General features: G+C 38.7%; 1 protein-coding gene across 12 annotated transcripts in view; it reads right to left on the minus strand.

Annotated features, from left to right (window-relative positions):
- The window catches only part of FN1 (fibronectin 1), a 68,017-nt gene that overhangs the window by 14,193 nt on the left and 34,023 nt on the right, over positions 1 to 19,801 (minus strand). For 3 of the 12 annotated variants that reach the window (XM_076005919.1, XM_076005916.1, XM_020288214.2), the window contains exons 22-36: positions 19,206 to 19,374; positions 18,554 to 18,640; positions 15,884 to 16,075; positions 14,284 to 14,556; positions 12,974 to 13,156; positions 9,441 to 9,530; positions 7,865 to 8,134; positions 6,976 to 7,092; positions 6,135 to 6,299; positions 5,427 to 5,582; positions 4,640 to 4,753; positions 3,541 to 3,810; positions 2,194 to 2,381; positions 1,182 to 1,269; positions 250 to 426 (exon numbers count right to left, since the gene is read on the minus strand). In XM_076005919.1, coding sequence (XP_075862034.1) covers positions 250 to 426; positions 1,182 to 1,269; positions 2,194 to 2,381; positions 3,541 to 3,810; positions 4,640 to 4,753; positions 5,427 to 5,582; positions 6,135 to 6,299; positions 6,976 to 7,092; positions 7,865 to 8,134; positions 9,441 to 9,530; positions 12,974 to 13,156; positions 14,284 to 14,556; positions 15,884 to 16,075; positions 18,554 to 18,640; positions 19,206 to 19,374 — 2,539 coding nt within the window. The remainder of the gene's footprint in view (positions 1 to 249; positions 427 to 1,181; positions 1,270 to 2,193; positions 2,382 to 3,540; positions 3,811 to 4,639; positions 4,754 to 5,426; positions 5,583 to 6,134; positions 6,300 to 6,975; positions 7,093 to 7,864; positions 8,135 to 9,440; positions 9,531 to 12,973; positions 13,157 to 14,283; positions 14,557 to 15,883; positions 16,076 to 18,553; positions 18,641 to 19,205; positions 19,375 to 19,801) is intronic. The other 9 variants (XM_020288212.2, XM_020288209.2, XM_020288208.2 and 6 more) reach the window with 3 other exon arrangements.

Consider the following 19,801-nt stretch of genomic DNA (forward strand, 5'->3'; position numbering starts at 1 on the left):
AACAAGGGCACAGTGATGAAAGATCAAATTTGATGAATGCAACTTAAGCCAGTTCTCTGACAAACTTTACACAAATCAGGCATTCACAGGACAGAACTACTTCTCATCATGGTATGAAAATACCTTTCTAAAACTGGGTCATCATAAAACACTGAAAATAAATTTAATCAGTGCAAGTCATAGAACAATAAGTCAGTGTACATGGTGGATATCTGTTGACAAATGTGGTTAGTGACGTGAGTTCCTGACCTGTGATAGTGTAGCTTCTGACATCTGGCTTGATGGTTCTCTGGATGGGAGGCTGGCCATTGGCTGGGACGGCATCAACTTGGAAGCCAGTGATCGTCTCAGTCTTGGTTCGCCAGCTAATGGTGATGGTGGTCTCAGTAGCATCTGTCACACGGGCCCTTCTTGGAGGGCTGACATCTGCACAGGATCACAGCTAGAGATTACTGTCTACTTGGCTCACACATGTAAGGTCTTGGCATTTTTAAATATTTCCTTATTACCTATCAGATACATCCATTTCAAAAAATACATAACTATTAATGTGGAGATTATCTCTTCTGGCATTCAGAGAAACAGGTCAATAGTAATTAGAAAATATGAGAATATTTACCTCTCACGCCTTTTCTTTTGAAGAATGAAAAGCTTTAGAGATACTACCAGTGGTTGCCAGGGCTGGCTTTATAGTATCTACAAATACTTCAGTAAGTGTTAAAATTATTAACTTATTGTAATGTAAAAATATGTGTGCCAGGAGTCATAATAACATGGCCAGAAAGCAATTTTATTGATATAGCCAAAAACTAGAATCTACGCCCAATTTGGTCTAATACTTATTGCACTGTTAAGATACAGCAGAAGCCAGTGTGTCCTCTCCAAAGCTCCATGAACACAAATTACAACAAATAGAGTATAAACAAGATGTTAGTCCTAGTCCATAACACCAACATTATAACAGAGATGAAGTGGTTCCATTTTATGTGTCAATAGACCACTTTCTGGAGAGTCATAGAAGGTGACAATAGTATGTCAAAATCAGATAGGCTATCAGATCGACTTCCAAATTGGGAATCATTCCACTCTTAACTTCCTGATCTGAAAAAAACATTATTTACCCTTTTTTAATTTTTGCTTACACAGAAGGCTTGTCAATACTAAAATGTTTGATTACTTACTCTCCAGAGTGGTGACAACTCCCTGAGCTGGTCTGCTTGTCAAAGTGTCTTTAAGAGCATAGACACTCACTTCATATTTGGTGGCCACCTAGAAGTAAGGGCACGGTCAGTTTTAATAGTGTCACCATCTGAAACTCTGGGATTTTTCGCTACAGCATTAGGTAAATGCGACAGTTATAAATGAAAAAATAAAATAGCAAAATGCATCACACTATAAATTTCTAGGTTAATTTCATTTCTATAGAACAGATGATCAACCACATAGTTAAATTAAATGAATTTACAAATGCTGTTAGGAGTTAAGCCTAAGTAAGCTACAGCTTACATATTAAATTAAGCTGATAAAAAAAATAAGGAAAATTAGTATTAGCCTGTTTTTCTCTGTTATGATCTGACAGGTGCAAATCATTAATTTTTTTCTGATCACAGGTAAAGGGAATGTTCTATTCTGTCTCTGAATCCTCTTTCTCTAGTTTCCCCTGGAATTGGCCTCCTGTTAAGATGTACACCAAACCCCTAGGTTCCTCACTAGTTTTCTGCACACACATCTATAAGGAAAATCTTTCAATGAGGGGAGGGCCAGGTTGGGTTGGTACAAACTGGAAAATATTCCTTTCCAAGGTATCGGGGTTCAGAAAATGCATAACTAAAGTGGATTTATGCATTCAGCCTGTCAATGTATAACTTGCCCCACCCCCATGCCCTCTAAAATAAGCAGAATTCATCTAAAAGCTGCACAAAACCCAAAGCTATTTATAAAATTCTGTCTGAGTAGTCATCTGGAAAAGCTTAGGTCAACATAAAGGAATCCAACTGATATAAAATTACAGTAAGGGTGTTTGATGGCAGAGGAAGAGAACACAATTAGATTCATTATGACAACTCACAGGACAGGTGCCTATGAAAAAGATTTTTTAAAAAGATCTTTTACGACATTATATTTCCAACACCTCATAAACTATGTAAGAGATGACCTACTTCTTTATTCTAGTGAAAGAAGGCCACTTCTTACCATGAGTCCTGATACAACCACAGATGAGCTGTCAGGAGCAAGGTTGATTTCTTTCATTGGTCCAGTCTTCTCCTTGGGGGTCACCCGCACTCGATACCCAGTGAGCTGAACGTTGGGTGGTGTCCACTGGGCGCTCAGGCTTGTGGGTGTAACCTGAATGAACTTCAGGTTGGTTGGTGCAGGAATGGCTGTCGGGATGGTCATTGGTTAGAGGTTATCTTACAGGAAATTGGGAAAAGGGAAAATAATGTGAATTCCAAGAAATGGAATGGATTGTTCTGGTAGGGTTAGGTGAGTTCCCTGGTCAAGCGAAGATTTAGTAAAACAAAGTACAAGAAAGGATGCAAAATGAAGAAAGTGCTTGCTAAAAAACATGTTTTATATCCACCAATTCTCAGAAATCACTGGGAACACTTGGGTAAATGCCCGAACTTTAACAGGCTTTAGGTGTTAGAAGGATTTTCGTTGTCGTTGTTGTTTTCTCTTAAAAAACAAAAAGGTTGAATTGGCTTACTGGCCATTAGGATTGATTTTCCATTTGTATGGAAAGATGAGCAGTAGCCCTTTTTCTATATAAATTATCTTTGTATGGAAAACCATTTCACAGAGTATTCCATCCAAAACAGATAGAATTATGTTTTTATTGTCTCTTTATTTGGATCCTAGGGCAGATATCACCGCTAAATTTGAAGTATTCTCTGTAGTGCAGCATAAGAAGAAAATTGGCTCCCAACAGAAGCGGAAAAGAGAAGCAAAAAGCAATAATATAGATTGTCACCTCTAGGGTTTATGCTGTCACCAGCATACATCGATAGCATTTTACTCTGCTTCAGAAACAAAGCACAAGAGGATAAAGTACTGTGGAAAGCATTTGTCCTATTGATTGTTCCCCATGTGTCTGAATCATAATCATTTAAGCAAATTATATACCAGCACATGATACCTAAACAGAGAAGAAAGGTCTTACCCATGTGTTCTCAGAATAAAGCTGCTATGAAATGCCCCAGTTTGGGTTCCTATTTTAGAGGAGCTCTATGATGTCAAATTTCTTTCTTTTTGGACACAGTGGGGGCAACCACAGGAAGTCATAGCTTTGGAAATAATCCACAATTTTAGAATCACCTGCAAATGTCTTGCTTTGTGGCCTTGTTTATAAGCCAAGCCACTCCAAAATTTCTTTTTATCAGATGTGTTTACCTAAATATTGCCTACATTTTATTGCTTATTACCATTCCTCTTTAAAGAGGATCTTTCCTAAAAGAATCAATAGCCCGATAAAGAATTCATCCAGCAGGGCATAAAGCCGCTGCTCCCATGAGCACCTGGGTGGTGCAGTGAACGATATACCTGTGGACTGGGTTCCAATCAGGGGCTGGCTCTCCATATCATCGTGCAAGGCAACCACACTGACTGTGTACTCAGAACCCGGCCTGAGGCCTTGCAGCTCTGCAGTGTCTTCTTCACCATCAGGTGCGGGGAATAGCTCATGGATTCCATCCTCAGGGCTTGAGTAGGTCACCCTGTACCTGGAAACTTGCCCCTGTGGGCTTTCCCAAGCAATTTTGATGGAATCGACATCCACATCAGTGAATGCCAGTCCTTTAGGGCGATCAATGTCTGTTAGGCAAATTAATGGTAAGAAGTTATGTGAAAAGCAAGTTGTGAAATAAGCATTTTTATTACATGCAAAGCAGTTTTGCAGATACCATTTTCTTTGATGAATTAAATTCTAATTAACCCACTATGAAATAGAAAATTACTTAACATTTGCTTACATTTTTTTGGTTTAGAAAATATTTAATGATGCATCACTTATTAAAACATAAGTGTACAGGAGTTGAGTAGACACTCTGAAAAATGTCCCCCAAGTAGGGATTCATTAATATTAATTTAAAGATATTCTACCAGGATTTGTTTTTGCATTGTGATGTTAGTCTCATAGACCTGGATTTTCTATACCTTGGAAGTGGTAAAGTTGATTTTCAATGTTAGATTTAAATTGTTATAATCGTTCTTAAATTCTTCTTTTCCCCTCCCTATTAAGTATTCATCTGACACACTGGTCCAGCCACAGTCCTCCAAATGTTCCAAACATAATAGCTATACAAGGCACATTTCAATCAACATTACCATCCAGTCATAGAAAAGACGGTCCTAGCAAAATATTTTGTAGATTTGCTATAGGCAAATAAGATTTTGCTGAGGCCATTTGAGCAAAAGAAATTCAAAGCACAGCTACTATGGTAGTTGCACAACTTCTTTCCCTGTAAGTTTATTGCTTGGTACTGAGAAGGAAAAAATGTTTGTAAAGGGCTCAGCTCAAGATACAAACTAACCAACAAGTTGGCTTTCCCTACTTATAATTGCAAAAGACATGCAGAGGGCATTCACACACCCAAGAATAAAATTTGACTTTGAAAGTGGAAACCAAGGAGTGGTTACGTACTGGTTACCGCAGTCTGAACCAGGGGCTGACTCTCTCCGTTGCGATTCTGAGCATAGACACTGACCACATACTCCACTGTGGGCTGCAAGCCTTCGATGGTCATTTCTGTTTGATCTGCAAAGGGAGTGAAAAGCAAATGCAGCATCTGCGTCATCCACTATAAAGTCATCCGAGCGACCTCCAGAGCTTGGTAACAAGCACATGGTGGCCTAGAATTTTCATTTGAAGATTGATCATGAAAATACGGAGGAGTCAGATATCGCTTTCCTCTTGGACAAACCTGTTCATTGCTCATACAAATAACCATATTGGAATAAAGACACACCCAAGAATATGCTCTAAAACCTAATATGCCCCTAACAATTAATGATACTGCTCTTGAAAAATATAAAGATTAACTTGACTTTAAGAGATTGCCTTAAGATCCTAATCTCACCAAGTATTTTATATAGAAACAAAAAGCAGCAGAGCTAGAAGGACCTGGAAGAGTCAGTACATTCCTGTCTTCTTAGTGTACATGAAAAATAAAACAAGAAGGGTAGATCTAATAATTTAAGACGTCTATATCACTAAACAGAACTATGCATGTAAAAATGGAAATATATTTATCCTAAAACTTCTCCTGTGAAGTGAGTTGGTAACAATCTTGAGCCCTGAACTTGTGAATGGAGAAAACGATGGCATATGACACAAAATACATAGTACTAACAGCAAGGTGGCCATGTATGAATATTGTGTGGTCCCATTACACTTATCCTGTTGTATGTGAGATGCCAGTTCTTCTTACCTGGACCTGCAGTTTTAGTTTTTGATGGTCCGTGGCCATTTTTGGGAGTGGTGGTCACTCTGTAACCAGTAACAGGGGAGCTTGAAGGCAGCCATCTGACACTAATGCTGTTGTCCTGAACATCAGTCACTTGCATCTGGGATGGTTTGTCAATTTCTACAAATAAAAGCAAGGAAAAACCTGTGAAGTCCCAGTTTTAGGGAAAAAGACTGGGCAAGTCCCTGTCTCTAGGTCTGGTACATATTTGAATGATCTCTTACTACTATTAATCTCTCTCAGATGTTTCTTTTTGCAGGAATACAGAGAGAGCTTTTGGGAGGATGGGGCATGCATCTGAATACCATTGTCTGTTTTTAAGATAGCTGCTTCATTCACAAAGAAGCTACATTCCAAGTAGGTGTCTGTCTTCTTACTTTTTCAACTCATCCATTCATTTTTCAGCAAATATTTATTGAATTCTCTTTACGCCTATCTCTACCGCAGGCATGTGGAATGTATCAATTAACAACACTGACAGAAATTCCTGCCCTTGGGGTGCTTCCTTGTATATCTGGCTCAAAATTCTGTTAGCTGCAGGTATTAGCTGCAGGTTGTAGTCTTATTAAACAGGAAAATCAATTTTACAATGAGGAAAATACCTTGGGAGGACATTTAAAAACCTATATCTGAGTAAATAAACCTGTGTAACCCCAGAGGAGGAGTTTGTACCTGTTCGGTAATCAATGGAAATTGGCTTGCTGCTAGCTGGGCTGTCCCCACGGCCGGTGACAGCGTACACAGTGATGGTATAATCTACTCCAGGTTTAAGGCCGGAGATGGTAGCTGTAGACTTGCTCCCAGGCACAGTGAACTCCTGGACAGGGCTGTTTCCTCCTGCATGATAAAGGGTTAGTTCAGAGTGTGAGGGGCTTGGAGTTACTTTGGTCTTATTGATTAATTAAATTAACACATTGAAAGCAGCATATATATCATATCTTCCTGCTTATTCCCTTTTAAAGAGGCCTATTCATAGGGCCTGAACAGAAAGGTGTATTTATGCCTGTAGTAAACCTTGGTAAGTGTATAAAAATTGGGAGAAAATTGCAGTTAATGCTATTTTTAACATTCCAGCTTTAAAATGTCACTGAGTTGTAGATTAACATTAAAAAGGAGAAGAAGGTAAACCCTCAGCCCAGGATTGCATATAACATGTCCTTCTTAAAAATTCTAATGAAATATACTCATGTTGAATAAAATTTGGAAAATACACAAAAGTAAAAAGAAGAAAAAATAAAAATCACTTATCTCACCACTGATAATATATTTGTGAATTTACGAACCTTTTTTCCCTCAGCTCTGATTGTTTCCCTCTCTAGCTGTATTATATAAACAACTTTCTTCTTGATTTGGCAACCATTTATATCACCCATATCTGCCATGTTTTCTTGGGAAGGATAGGGCTCCATTGAATGGACTTGCCAAAGTTTGTTTCACTGCATGTCCATCCTTGGGCTTTCAGGTTATCCACGATGGAATCTCAAGAGTGTGAAATGGGATTTTACTACTGCACCTGTTTCTCCATAGGTGATCCTGTAATATCTCACGGTGACAGCAGGAGCATCCCAGCTGATTAGTAGGCTGGTGGGGGTCGCGGCAACCACTTCCAGGTCCCTTGGAACATCAGAAACTAGAAAAAGACATGAGAACATGTCACATCCATAATTTTCCAATAATAGCCAGATTTACTCTGTTCATTTTCCAGATAATTTTCCTTTTGATTCCTTCAAATAATAATGTAAGTACTAGGCAAAAAGAGCAGAATGAAAAATTATGAATAATTCAAGGTAAGAGGTTAAGGAACCCAATCCAATTGTGACAAAATGATTGTTTCAAATTTATCATAGGAATATTTCCCTCAAATTTTTATTTAAAAAAAAATTTCAAAACTAGAGAAAAGTTACAAAAATAATGCAATGAACATTCATATATGTTTTCTTCAGGTATTTGCTAGCTAGTCAAATTTGCCACATTTGCTTGTTTCTGTCTCTCCCTCTCTCCTAACCATTTGAGACTAAGATACAGATACCATGTCACACTGCTCCTTTAAGTACTTCAGCATCTGTCTCTTTAGGAACAATGATGTTCTTACACTAAAATTACATTTTAAGGACACTTTGAAACAGCGTAAAGTTTTCTATATTATGAATAAAACTTTATCAGAAATACAAAAATACCTCAATCAGGTGAGAAATTTCTTGGGATAAAGAAATTATCTTCTTTAATATATTCTTAAGAGGGAGATTTTCCTCCACATTCTCTCACTTCCCTCTCCATGTCTCCTAACCATGATCAACTTTTTTTTAAGAGATGATGACAGACAACAGAAAGCTCTTTCACACAATACACCAACTATGCAGGAAAGTACTCTGAGTTTCCCTGTAGACGAGAAAACAAGATACCTGTTGACTGTTGGCCAACCAAGGGGGGACTCTCCTCTCTGCCATTCACAGCAATGATGCTGACCACATACTCTGTGCCCGGAAGGAGGTTGGTGAGGGTGATGGAATTCCGGGAGGGGGGCACTCGATCTTTTCGAGGTCTTCCACTATGGTGCTCAGGATGATGGCGGATCTCGTAGCCAGAGATGGGGGTGCGAGGAGCCATCCAGTGGACAGTGAAAGAGTTGGGAGTGATATCAGAAAAGTCAATGCCAGTTGGGGAATCAAGACCTGTTTTTCCCACCCAGGGGAGGAAGAAGTAAAAAAAAAAAGAAAAGACACCACCAGATTAGGAAGTGACGAAGACTACAGGGGAAAGTAACATATGTCCAGTGTTTCTGTTCTTTCTCAATGCCATGATTTGCCATAAACCTCAGATTATGACATACCAATTCTAAGCCACACAGGAATTTCAATATCATGAACTGACTCAGTTCCAAACAGCCAACTCAAACATTCATTTTTTTCTTTTGCTAAGTAATCCAAGTGATTTTTATGTGTTATTGCAGTAAGGTCTCTGTATCATGTTTTAAGACAGGTGTTGGAGATCTTCTGGGAAGTGATATTTTCAAATACTTCAGTGTTCAAGTACTCTGTGTTCCTATCCTGTAAGTAAGTGTACCTCTCAAAGTAAGGCAAGACCTGCCCATTATCAAATTAAGTTTTTGGCTCTTAAAGAAGCTTTCTATGCTCAAGAGGGAACTGATATGTCAACAGAGTGGTAATGATGCCAAGCATAAAACTTTCTAAAACTAAAGACATTATCCTGGACAAATTACAATGTAGGTAATTCCTAATGAATTAAGAAGTTAGTGCATTGTTTAAAAATTAATAAGAATTCAGAGTTTATCTCAAATTCAAATCACTTGGCCTCACTGGGACTTCTAGCAAATTTCTGTTCCAATAATATAACATTTACTCATTCTATTCAATAATATACTCAAACACAGTTGAGATATTGTAACTCCTTTTTGGAGGCAAATGAACTATAGGTAAATTAATGAATACATTAAACTGAACTTTTTTAAAAGAAAAAACTAAAAGAAGCACTCATTTAAAAAAGGATATAATATTTACGGGATTAATTCAACTTCCTTCTTTATTAGTAAATGAACATTTTATTAGGTAGAAAAAAAAATCCAAACTTCCTGGGTTAGTAAAAGACGGAAACTTCTGAGATGACAATGACAGTGTTAAGTCAGCCATCAGACAGCACTGCTTAATGAAAAGGAAATCCACCAACTCTAAATAACAGAGTATGAGACATCCTTCTTAGGAGATTTTTTACTTAAAAGGATAGATAATAAAGTTTCTGGACAAATTTCTTAGTAATTGAAAGTCTAGGTAATTACTGAATAAGGCATCTTTTAATTTTAAGACCAGTGATAAAAAAAAAAAAAGTCCTGTAATGACAAGTCTATATACACCACCACCACCACCAAAAACAGGGATATATTTTTAGAAGTAGCATTTCATTTTGCTATTTAAAACTGGCAGGTGAAAGTGACTTGATAAACATATTGCCAACACGACTCACCTGTTTTCTCTCTTCCTCTAAGAGGTATGCTCTCATGTTGTTCGTAGACACTGGAGACACTGACCAAATATTCTGTACCAGGCAGGAGATCTGAAGAGGCAATTGGGACTTATTTTAAACTTGTGCTTGACAGGTGGTGAAGAAACAAAGCACTCTTGGGACTATTTCAACTGATGAAATATCCAAGCACCCAGTCTTATAGCCTACTTACACCTAAGTGAATGCCAGTACCTGGAAATGGTCTGTAATTAGGTGATATGGAAGGGTCACCTAATTCCATATCACCCTGTAGCCTCTCTAAGCCCCTGCCCTCACTCCTCTCTGGGAGTGTGACTCAGCTGGACCTGGAGTCCCATGGAGCTGCACATTACATAGTAGTATTTCTCTCACCCACTTGACAGTATGTCTGTTGAGGCCACACAGTAATAACTGCTGCGGTGCTGTGGATTATCATGTATGCCTCACAAGAACTCTATAAGGCAGTTTGTTACTTTTATTTTTTTTTTATTTTTTTATTTTTTTTTGAGACAGAGTCTCGCTTTGTTGCCCAGGCTAGAGTGAGTGCCGTGGGGTCAGCCTAGCTCACAGCAACCTCAAACTCCTGGGCTCAACCAATCCTACTGCCTCAGCCTCCCAAGTAGCTGGGACTACAGGCATGCACCACCATGCCTGGCTAATTTTTTCCTATATATATTAGTTGGCCAATTAATTTCTCTCTATTTATAGTAGAGACGGGGGTCTCGCTCTTGCTCAGGCTGGTTTCGAACTCCTGACCTCGAGCAATCCGCCTGCCTCGGCCTCCCAGAGTGCTAGGATTACAGGCATGAGCCACCGCGCCCAGCCAGTTTGTTACTTTTAAAAGCAGCTTTATTGCCATACGAAATACTGCATATATTTAAAGTGTATAGTCGGACAGGTTTTGACACTTGCATAACTTGTGAAACCATCACCATACTCAGGATAATGAACATATCTATTACTTCCAAAAGTCTGATTTACCTCATTATCTCCATTTTATAAATGAGAAAACTGAAATACAGAGAAGTTTTCTTCTTCTTCTTCTTTTTTATTGAGACAGAGTCTCACTCTGTTGCCTGGGCTAGAATGCCGTGGCATCAGCCTAGCTCACAGCAACCTCAATCTCTTGGACTCAAGCAGTCCTTTTACCTCAGCTTCCCGAGTAGCTGGGACTACAGGCATGCGCCACCATGCCCGGCTAATTTTTTCTATATATTTTTAGTAGGCCAATTAATTTCTTTCTAATTTTTTTTTTTTTTTTTTTTTTTTTTGAGACAGAGTCTCACTTTGTTGCCTAGGCTAGAGTGAGTGCCATGGCGTCAGACTAGCTCACAGCAACCTCAAACTCCTGGGCTCAAGCAATCCTCCTGCCTCAGCCTCCCGAGTAGCTGGGACTACAGGCATGCGCCACCATGCCCGGCTCATTTTTTCTATATATATTAGTTGGCCAATTAATTTCTTTCTATTTTTAGTAGAGACAGGGTCTCGCTCTTGCTCAGGCTGGTTTCTAACTCCTGACCTTCAGCAATCCGCCTCGGCCTCCCAGAGTGCTAGGATTACAGGCCTAAGCCACAGCACCGGGCCAAGAAGTTATCTTCTTTAAAGTTATCTTCTTTATTTCCCCAAGATTCTACAGGGGTGGACCCAGGCCAGGACCAGTGGTCTTAATAAGTAACCTTTACTGGAAAGGAGCCACTATCCAAAGGGAAAGCAATCAGTTCTGCTATATTAAGGTGAGAATAGAGTATTCAAATATATATACATGTGTATATATATCCCTGAGTATCCTCTTCTCTCATTTTGATATACAGTCATTTGTTGCTGAACAAAGAGGAGACTTTCTGAGAAATGCACTGTTAGGCAATTTTATTATTGTGTGAACATCTTAGAGTGTACTTACACAAACCTAAATGGTATGGCCTACTGCATACCTAGGCTGCATGGTATAGTCTATTGCTCCTAGGCTACAAACCTGTATGGCATGTTACTGTGTTGAATGCTATAGGCAACTGCATCACAATGGTAAGTATGTGTGTATCTAAACATATCTAAGCATAGAAAAAGTACAGTAAAAATTCAGTATTATAATCTTATGGGACCACTGCCTTGTATGTGGTCCATGGTTGACTGAAACGTCAATTATGTAGAGCATAAATGGTGGAGAGTAAAGTTTCTAACCTTTGACCCTCACTAGACCCTCATTCCCCTGCCCTTCAACACGCCATCTGCCCTTCACCCTTTCTGAGGGGCTCCTGCAATGTTTGGAAAAGCACTAGACAGGGGACTGAATATGAATGTGTGGACTCCTCTTCCTCTTTCTCTTAGCCAGGGGCAATTTACTTAACCACCGGGGACCTCAGTTGCTTCATCTTTAAAAGAGGACCATAATGACTTCTCTAGTGGGGAGAGGGCTACCTTAAGGTCATTTGTAGCATTAGGATCATAATAAGGTCTTAGAATACATGCTTAATATGTGACAGGCCTCTGGCTCAGGTGGAGCAGACATTGTGACGCAGGGCCTTGTACACTGGGTGAAGCTGTAATGATTGATTCCTGAATGTTCCAGAACAGAAGCAACAGCCCCGTGGATGTGGATATGCAGACGTAAAGATATTCTTGCCCTCAGCCACAAAATGAGAAACCAAGATCATGGTCATGCTGAGCTGCTTTTCTTTGTGTTTCTTTATCTAAAATATGACCGAAAGGTAGAGGATATTTTCAGATCATCATTTGGTAATATACTTAGAGGTAAGCAAGTTTTTCCCTTATATAGAATCTGGTGCTGTTCTAATATATTTATTATAGTACCACGAAAATAGTAAAGAAGTAATGTTTATGTGAAATAGAGCACCATGTTGTAGCTTACTCTTATTTTCTTTAATAAAAGATGTCTATTCCAAAATGGTTGGAACTAGAAAGAGACAATTTCCATAAATTGTTGTTGTTTATTTAATGTCACTTGGAATACATCTTAAGTCCTCAGCCTTCTGAGAAATCCTTCTAACAGATTCTTTTGATGTACAAATTAAACTTTTGACCCTTTCTTCAAAACAAGATCTATCCCAAGCAACCAGTCACTGTTTCTAAGTTTTCAAATGCTAAATAGATCACCTGCTGACACTTTTTTAAAAAAATGAGAATCAAGCAGATATGGCGACACTATTTTCAATCCTCACGTTTTCCTCTCTCTAAAAAGATTTAGATTTGGTCATGTAATTTCTCCTGATACTTATTTTTATGTGCCTATTTGGAAGCAGAATTTACTCAAAGTCTTGTAACTTCCCTGCTGGTGTTTTTCCACTTTGATTTTTAAAAAGTTGGAGATATCAAAAGTATATCAGGATAGCAACAAACATTACATTTTTCAAAATTCATGGAACTGCACTTAAATTTGGAGTTTAGCTTGTAGCTCTGTTGCAGCTCTCTTGTTCTTAGCTGCTCCTACTTGAGAACTCAGAATTCATTTGCTGTGCTCTAGGTTAGTATTTATAGAACAGACATGTTTGACTGCTTACTTGTTAAGACCACTGCATTGTCTGAAGGAGAAATTGACAACTCCGCGACATCTTCCTCATTTTTCACAGGTGAGTAGCGCACCAGGAAGTTGGTCAAATCAATGGATGGGGGTGGGGCCCAGGTGACCCGCATAGTGTCTGGACCAATGTTGGTGAATCGCAGGTCAGTGGGAGGAGGGACAGCTGGTTTCAAACAAGAAGGAAGACTTAGTTAAGGTAATCTTAAAATTCAAGCTAACAAAACAGCTGGAAAGGTAAAATGAATATTTCATGCATAAAGGAAACAGAGTCATAATCATGCAAAACGGTCTAATATAAATCTAATCTAAATCATAGTGTACTACTGTTAAAAATGAAACACTACACAGTACTGTTAGGCCCCTTTAACCTTTCTGCCATCATCAATATGTTTTAAAAAATAATTTTAATCTACTATAAAATACGTTGATTTTAGATACATTATGAATGCCACAGAAGATTATTTTATCCCAGGCTGAAGAGGCTTAAGTTGCCACACAGCAAAGAGAAACATAGCAGTACTTTCCAAAGAAACACATGCACACCAACAAAAAGACAAGAGGGTCCTAAATTCCCCCCCTGAGGAGATGTCTACAGCTACTGGCATACCTACAATTCTATTCAGTGAATTCTACTTACAAGTGAAAAGAGTTCATGCAAATTGGTTCTCAGCGTGTTTCTTCCCATGCAGGGCAGAGAACCTTTAAAATGTTGCATGCTTGTCCCCAGACTGTGGTTAAAGAGGTGTTTCTTTTCCTCATGAGAGCAACAAAACCTAGAATGTTCCAAATTTTTTCTCCTACTTCAAAACAACCTCCATCCATTCTACCCTAAATTTTGATGGGTTTTTACTCAGCCTACAAAGAAGCAACATGGTAGAGTCTATCAAAGGATTGAAGGAAGAGAATAATGGTACATTTGGAAGTATGTTTCTTATAATTAACTGATGCTCATCATATAATTGGGCATTCATGTCAGATTTTTTTTTAAATGTCTAGGTCTGCAAATTTAATTCATCTTAGCTCTTTTATATTTAATAAGCCAGATATCTGTATTTATCTAGCTTTACATATATTTGTGGTTTCAATGAAAGTGCACTTAAGACTACTTGCATGTGCTTTTAATCCAGTCCATTTAGTGTATGCACTTGATTCCTCATCTCCCAATCCATCCTGTCTTGATCTTCGGCCAATTGCTATCTCCTCCCTAGAAACGTCCGTATTTAACCAAAGTAACTGGTGGCAGCATGCAACACCATCCATGTCTCAAACACAGAAGTTTTCAAAATTCACCCGTTTGCTGTGTCAGCGTAGTGGGGGCACTCTCGCCGCCATTAATGAGAGTGATAACGCTGATATCATAGTCAATGCCCGGCTCCAGCCCTGTGACTGTGTAGTATCCTACTGAGGAGTCCACAAAATCTTCAAAAATAGGGATACCTTCTCCTGCCGCAACTACTGTGATGCGGTACCCAATAATGGTGGAAGAGTTTAGCGGGGTCCACCTCAGGCCGATGCTTGAATCGGTTATATCAACAAAGCTTAGGTCAGTGAGTTGGGGCACCTCTATTGAGTTACAAAGCAAAGAGGGGGGCAAAAGAAAAATAGAAGCGGGGGGAAAAAAAAGAGGAAAAAATAAAGCAGTGTATATCAGGTTACCAGTAGTAAATTTGATGGAATGTTAAAGCAATGATGGTAATATGCGATCCGTTTCAAATGCTCTGAAAAGACTTCCTAAACATCGTGAATAGTTTGCTTCCCCGGGAGAGCAAAACAGGTTACAATATTCTTTCATGGATTTTTTTCTTGCATTTTGAAAATATCCCTAAAAAGCACCGTTTGAACTTCTCAGGTTTCTGAAAATCATAGGCCCACTTAGGATGTCAAAGCCATTCCTAGAACCTAAATATAATATCTGCAGTAAGTATGAGCAATGTTTTAAAAAATCCAAAACTGTTTTAGTAGGAAAATAAAAGCTTGCATGAAGAAGGTTAAAAAAAAAAAAATCAATGGCCGATGAACTGTTTTTTTTCTCCCATACAAAACTCATGATAACATCATGGCCATAATGTTAATGCATTATGAACGTATGGTATGAAATGTGCCAAAAGCACATTCAGGCCGAAGACACACAGGCCTGAGTTCAAGGCTATTGTCAATATTTTGTTTGATTCATAATCAAAGTTATTTGATTAGCATTAGTAAAAGCATTCTGCCAAATAGTGCAAAGGGAAATACAATCTGTCCAATGCTTTCGTTCCAATAAAATCCAATTTTGGACAAACAACAAACCTATCCCTAGATCGGCCTTTGTAGCGTTGTCTTTCAAGGCACAAGATAGAACACCCTGAAGGTGTGGCCTTTACTTCTTTTTATTTTTTTCCAATTTAAAAAAAAAAAAGGATTTGAAACTGCAAGATGAAGAATTGGACGTATCAACCAAATGCTATTTCAGTGCTCACATACGGAGACAAAACTATTTTACAGAACAGCTACTGAAAATCGATATGGACTGTAAAATCGGGCACAAATGTACCAATGGGCTGCATTTACCATATTACTTTTAGCCTGTCAATACTGAGTACAGACACATGACAGTGTTTTAGTAATATTTCCACGTGAGCAGACAGTACAGAGTTAAAGCAGCGGCTGCCGCTCCATTACATACCGTGGCAACAAACAGCACCCCAGTGAAGCAGACAGTGAAGCAGTGTTAACAGCAAGCGTTTGTCCAAACAGTTGCTTTGACTTCATGGTTTTGGAGAGTGCGGTTGGGAAGTCAGAATTAAATCCCAAACATGTCTGACACCCTCAACCATCTGGGGATTAAGAAGCTAATCCCCACTCTTACTGAAAGTGCCACTCTGAGGATAACAGCTTATTTTTCTATTACCTGGGATGATGGTATCAGAGATAGGGACACTTTCCTTGTCATCTTTGACAGTGTAAACACTGACATTGTACTCCAGGCCAGGACTCAGGTTATCAAAAGTGCAGGAATTCTGATCGGCGTGGACCACTTCTTCCAGCGAATATCCCTGCTGGCCGTTTGTAGGGGTGGTGGTAATTCTATAGCCAGTGATGTCTGGAGAAAACAGAAAGGAAGGAGTCACTACACAGAGCACTTGTGTCTCAGAATGTGTTTATTAACTAGACTCCAATGGTGGGCCCACAAAGGGGAATGGATAAAGGACTTGGTATTTATTGAGGACTCACTGTCATTCAACACTTGCAACAATCCTTGGAGGTAGTACTAAGAACCTCAATTTTAAAAAAATATCTTGGAATAGGGAAGTGATTACCAAAGGCTTTCCTGTCTCCAAATCCCATGCTTCCTCTACCACTATAGCCCACCTTTCCTTAATGGATCATCTCAAGACAGCCAAGGAATATTCCATTCTACCCGCCCAGTATGGATTCACTCTCAACCTTAAGCACATTTCCCCAAAGAGAGCTCTCCTAATTTAAAAGGGCAGAACCTATGGGATTTACAGGAAGACAATCCAGACAGAAGAAAACGTGAAAAATAAAAGTGGTGGTACTTATTCTCGAAAGAATACTAATTCTTGAAGATTTCAGGAATCATAGAAATTGGTCAGTAAACAAGTTGAGGGGGAGGAGAGAGACATTCAAATAAAAATAGTGATGACTAGAGATCTGCAGGGCCAGAATAAAAGTAAGATGAGAAACTAAATTAAACTTTCTAAAGGGCAAGAAAATGATGATATAAGTTTTGTCATTAGGAACAGGGGGAACACTAAAGTGGTATCAATGAGGAAATACAACTGGATGAGAAATAAACATTTAGATCATTACATTTGTGAGTAACCATCCGATGGGCAGGGTAGGTCATGGACACCAGATATTATTGGCCCAGCTGCTAACAAGTGTGAAACTTGTCTATTTAAAGTTTCAAATTCAGGCTGGGCACAGTGGCTCACGCCTGTAATCCTAGCACTTTGGGAAGCCGAGGCAGGTGGATTGCTCGAGGTCAGGAGTTTAAAACCAGCCTGAGCAAGAGCAAGACCCTGTCTCTACTATAAATAGAAAGAAATTAATTGGTCAACTAACATATATAGAAAAAATTAGCCGGGCATGGTGGCGCAGGCCTGTAGTCCCAGCTACTCGGGAGGCTGAAGCAGTAGGATTGCTTGAGCCCAGGGAGATTGAGGTTGCTGTGAGCTAGGCTGATGCCACGGCACTCATCCTAGCCTGGGCAACAAAGTGAGACCCTGTCTCAAAAATAAAAAAAATAAAAATAAAGTTTCAAATTCAGAGCAACTCCACTGGAAATAGGGTAGCTTTGGCTTGAACTCCGTTTCCACAGATAACGAAAACTTCACCCAAATCATTCAACTTCAGAGGGAGATTAAAAAGGATATTTTAAGCTCTTCATGGTTTTATTCTGTGTGATTGCTGACATTGATCAGATTTAGTGAAAATAGCCTTAACTGTGTGCCCAAGCAAAAATAAGAAGTGTATTAAATTTTTTTACACAAAATTTATAATTATGTTAGCAGTAAAATAACCTAAATATATCTCTTAAATTAAGAAGTATAGTTGATAAGGATATAATCAACATTAGTTAAAACTTCTATTTTGCTTAATTTAGAATTTTCTCAATAATAAGCACTGTTATATCTCAATAATGATTCCCCAAAACAATTACAAGTTAGTATATATTTCTCATCTAAAGAGACTTTCCATGTGGTTTGGCAAAGGTAATGAAGATCTAAAATTTCCTGTTGCCATAGTACATCATGCTGTTTGAATATTGTTACAGCTATCTTTTATACATTTTACCATTTTATAAATAATGTTCTATATGTATGAACAATGAGTTTAGACAAAAGCTTCATTTAAAGCTTTAAAAATAGTCATGGAACCTCTTAAGCAAATTTCTCAGTATATATAGAATATAAATGAAAAAAAAAACCCAGAAAACCCCCAAAACAAAAACAATTAAGTCCCAAACATATGATGCTGGATATGAGAAGGAGACTAAAAGCTTATAATCCCACTTTTGTAATATTTAAAATATGTGACTATGGGTAGGTCAATTTTTCCTGAGTCTCAGTTTTCTCAGTCTATAAAATGAAGGTATTTCTGCTTTTTAATACTCTTGGGTTTTTGTGGGACAATTCATGACAAAATGTTCCTAAAACTTCAGGAAATAATAAACTTAGGATCTATAACAATTTATAAAAATTTACAAGATTATGTAATATGACTTCAGCCATTTGCTTGGCAATTTTTAACGCACTGAGCAAAAGGCACCTTCCAAAATGCTTTTCCCCAGTCCTCATTCTTCTCTACGGCTCATCAGGGTCTGCCTTTTCCCCACAGACTAGTGCCTGATCGTTCCCTTTCCTGTGATTTAAGTAAATGTGCATTAAAACACCCTGCATATGTTGCTATATAAGGTACATCATATACTCCTGTATTTTTATGGAGAGTTGGGTACTTGTAATTCAGACTCTTTCTCTGAAAGAACACAGTTTCTAAAAGCTTTGCCTTGGGAAGGTACTGCACATACTTTCCCTCTGACACATCGCAGGCTTACCTGGGGTGGTGCTCCTCTCCCAGGAAACAGTAAGCACTCCAGTGTCAGGGTTTGCATCCAGGTGCAAGCTTGTTGGTGGAGACAATGCTATGCAAAAAAAAAAAAAAAAAATTCTTAAATTAGAAGTTAAGACTAACACAAAGCTCTTGGCCTATAAAATCCTTCCTTCCTTCCTTCCTTCCTTCCTTCCTTCCTTCCTTCCTTCCTTCCTTCCTTCCTTCCTTCCTTCCTTCCTTCCTCCCTCCCTCCCTCCCTTCCTTCCTTCCTTCCTTCCTTCCTTCCTTCCCCTCTGTCCTTCCCTCCCTCCCTTCCTTCTTTTCTTTCAGTAAAAATATATGAAAACATGATGGATAGCCATTCTGTGACACAGAATTTTTTATGATTAATGATTTTACAATACTGTTAAAATTGTTTCCGTCTTGCCAATTCATCAATCTTCTCAACATGGAAAGAACATGTCTGATACAGTGGAATATATGACATGAGCTGCACCTGCTACACCAAAGTTAGAAATGCTCACAATAGAAGTGGAGGTGAGATATTTCCCCTGTGCCATTCTCGTAAGTAAAAAATGATATTGATATTAGCTTCTTTCAAAAAGCGGAACAGTTTTAAAAAAACTAAAAGAAGAGGGCGAAAGAATTCTTCTTACGTGTGACCACTCTGTTTACAATTGGCGGGTCTCTTTCTTGCCCATCTCTCAGGACTTGGATGGTGTAGACATATTCCACGCCTGGGGTCAAGCCAGACACAACGATGCTTCCCGAGTCTGAAGTCACTTCTCTTGGTGCTTCTCCTCCCTGGCTTGGTCGTACTCCCAGCTAAAAAATGCAAAGCAAAATAAACATGAAGGACAAATATTTCCAGAGTTGCATTACTGCTAAGAGGCTATGGTTATGCTTTAAATAATATGACCTTCTTAGAAACTGCACAATGTACTTTTATTAGAAATTGCATTGGGGACTTATTTTAACTTTATTATATGATATACTTTAGCTGGAAATTCCCTCTACTGGGAGCGAGGGTAGGGGAAGGTATCTTCCAAACTGCATTAAGGAGGCTTGTCATAGAAGGTTCCAGAGAAATGTCATTACATACTGTTTTGTTTGATAAAGAATCCCCCGGAACAAACCAGAAGTACACACGTGCTTTGGGCCACATGGTAGTTTATTTCTATTTCTTTGTGCTGGAAGGAATCTCCTAGCTCTCTCTTTAATGAGTTATTCACTTTTAGTTTCCATTTAAAGG

This window comes from Microcebus murinus, chromosome 8, assembly GCF_040939455.1.
Source record: "Microcebus murinus isolate Inina chromosome 8, M.murinus_Inina_mat1.0, whole genome shotgun sequence".
NCBI classification, from domain to species: Eukaryota; Metazoa; Chordata; class Mammalia; order Primates; family Cheirogaleidae; genus Microcebus; species Microcebus murinus.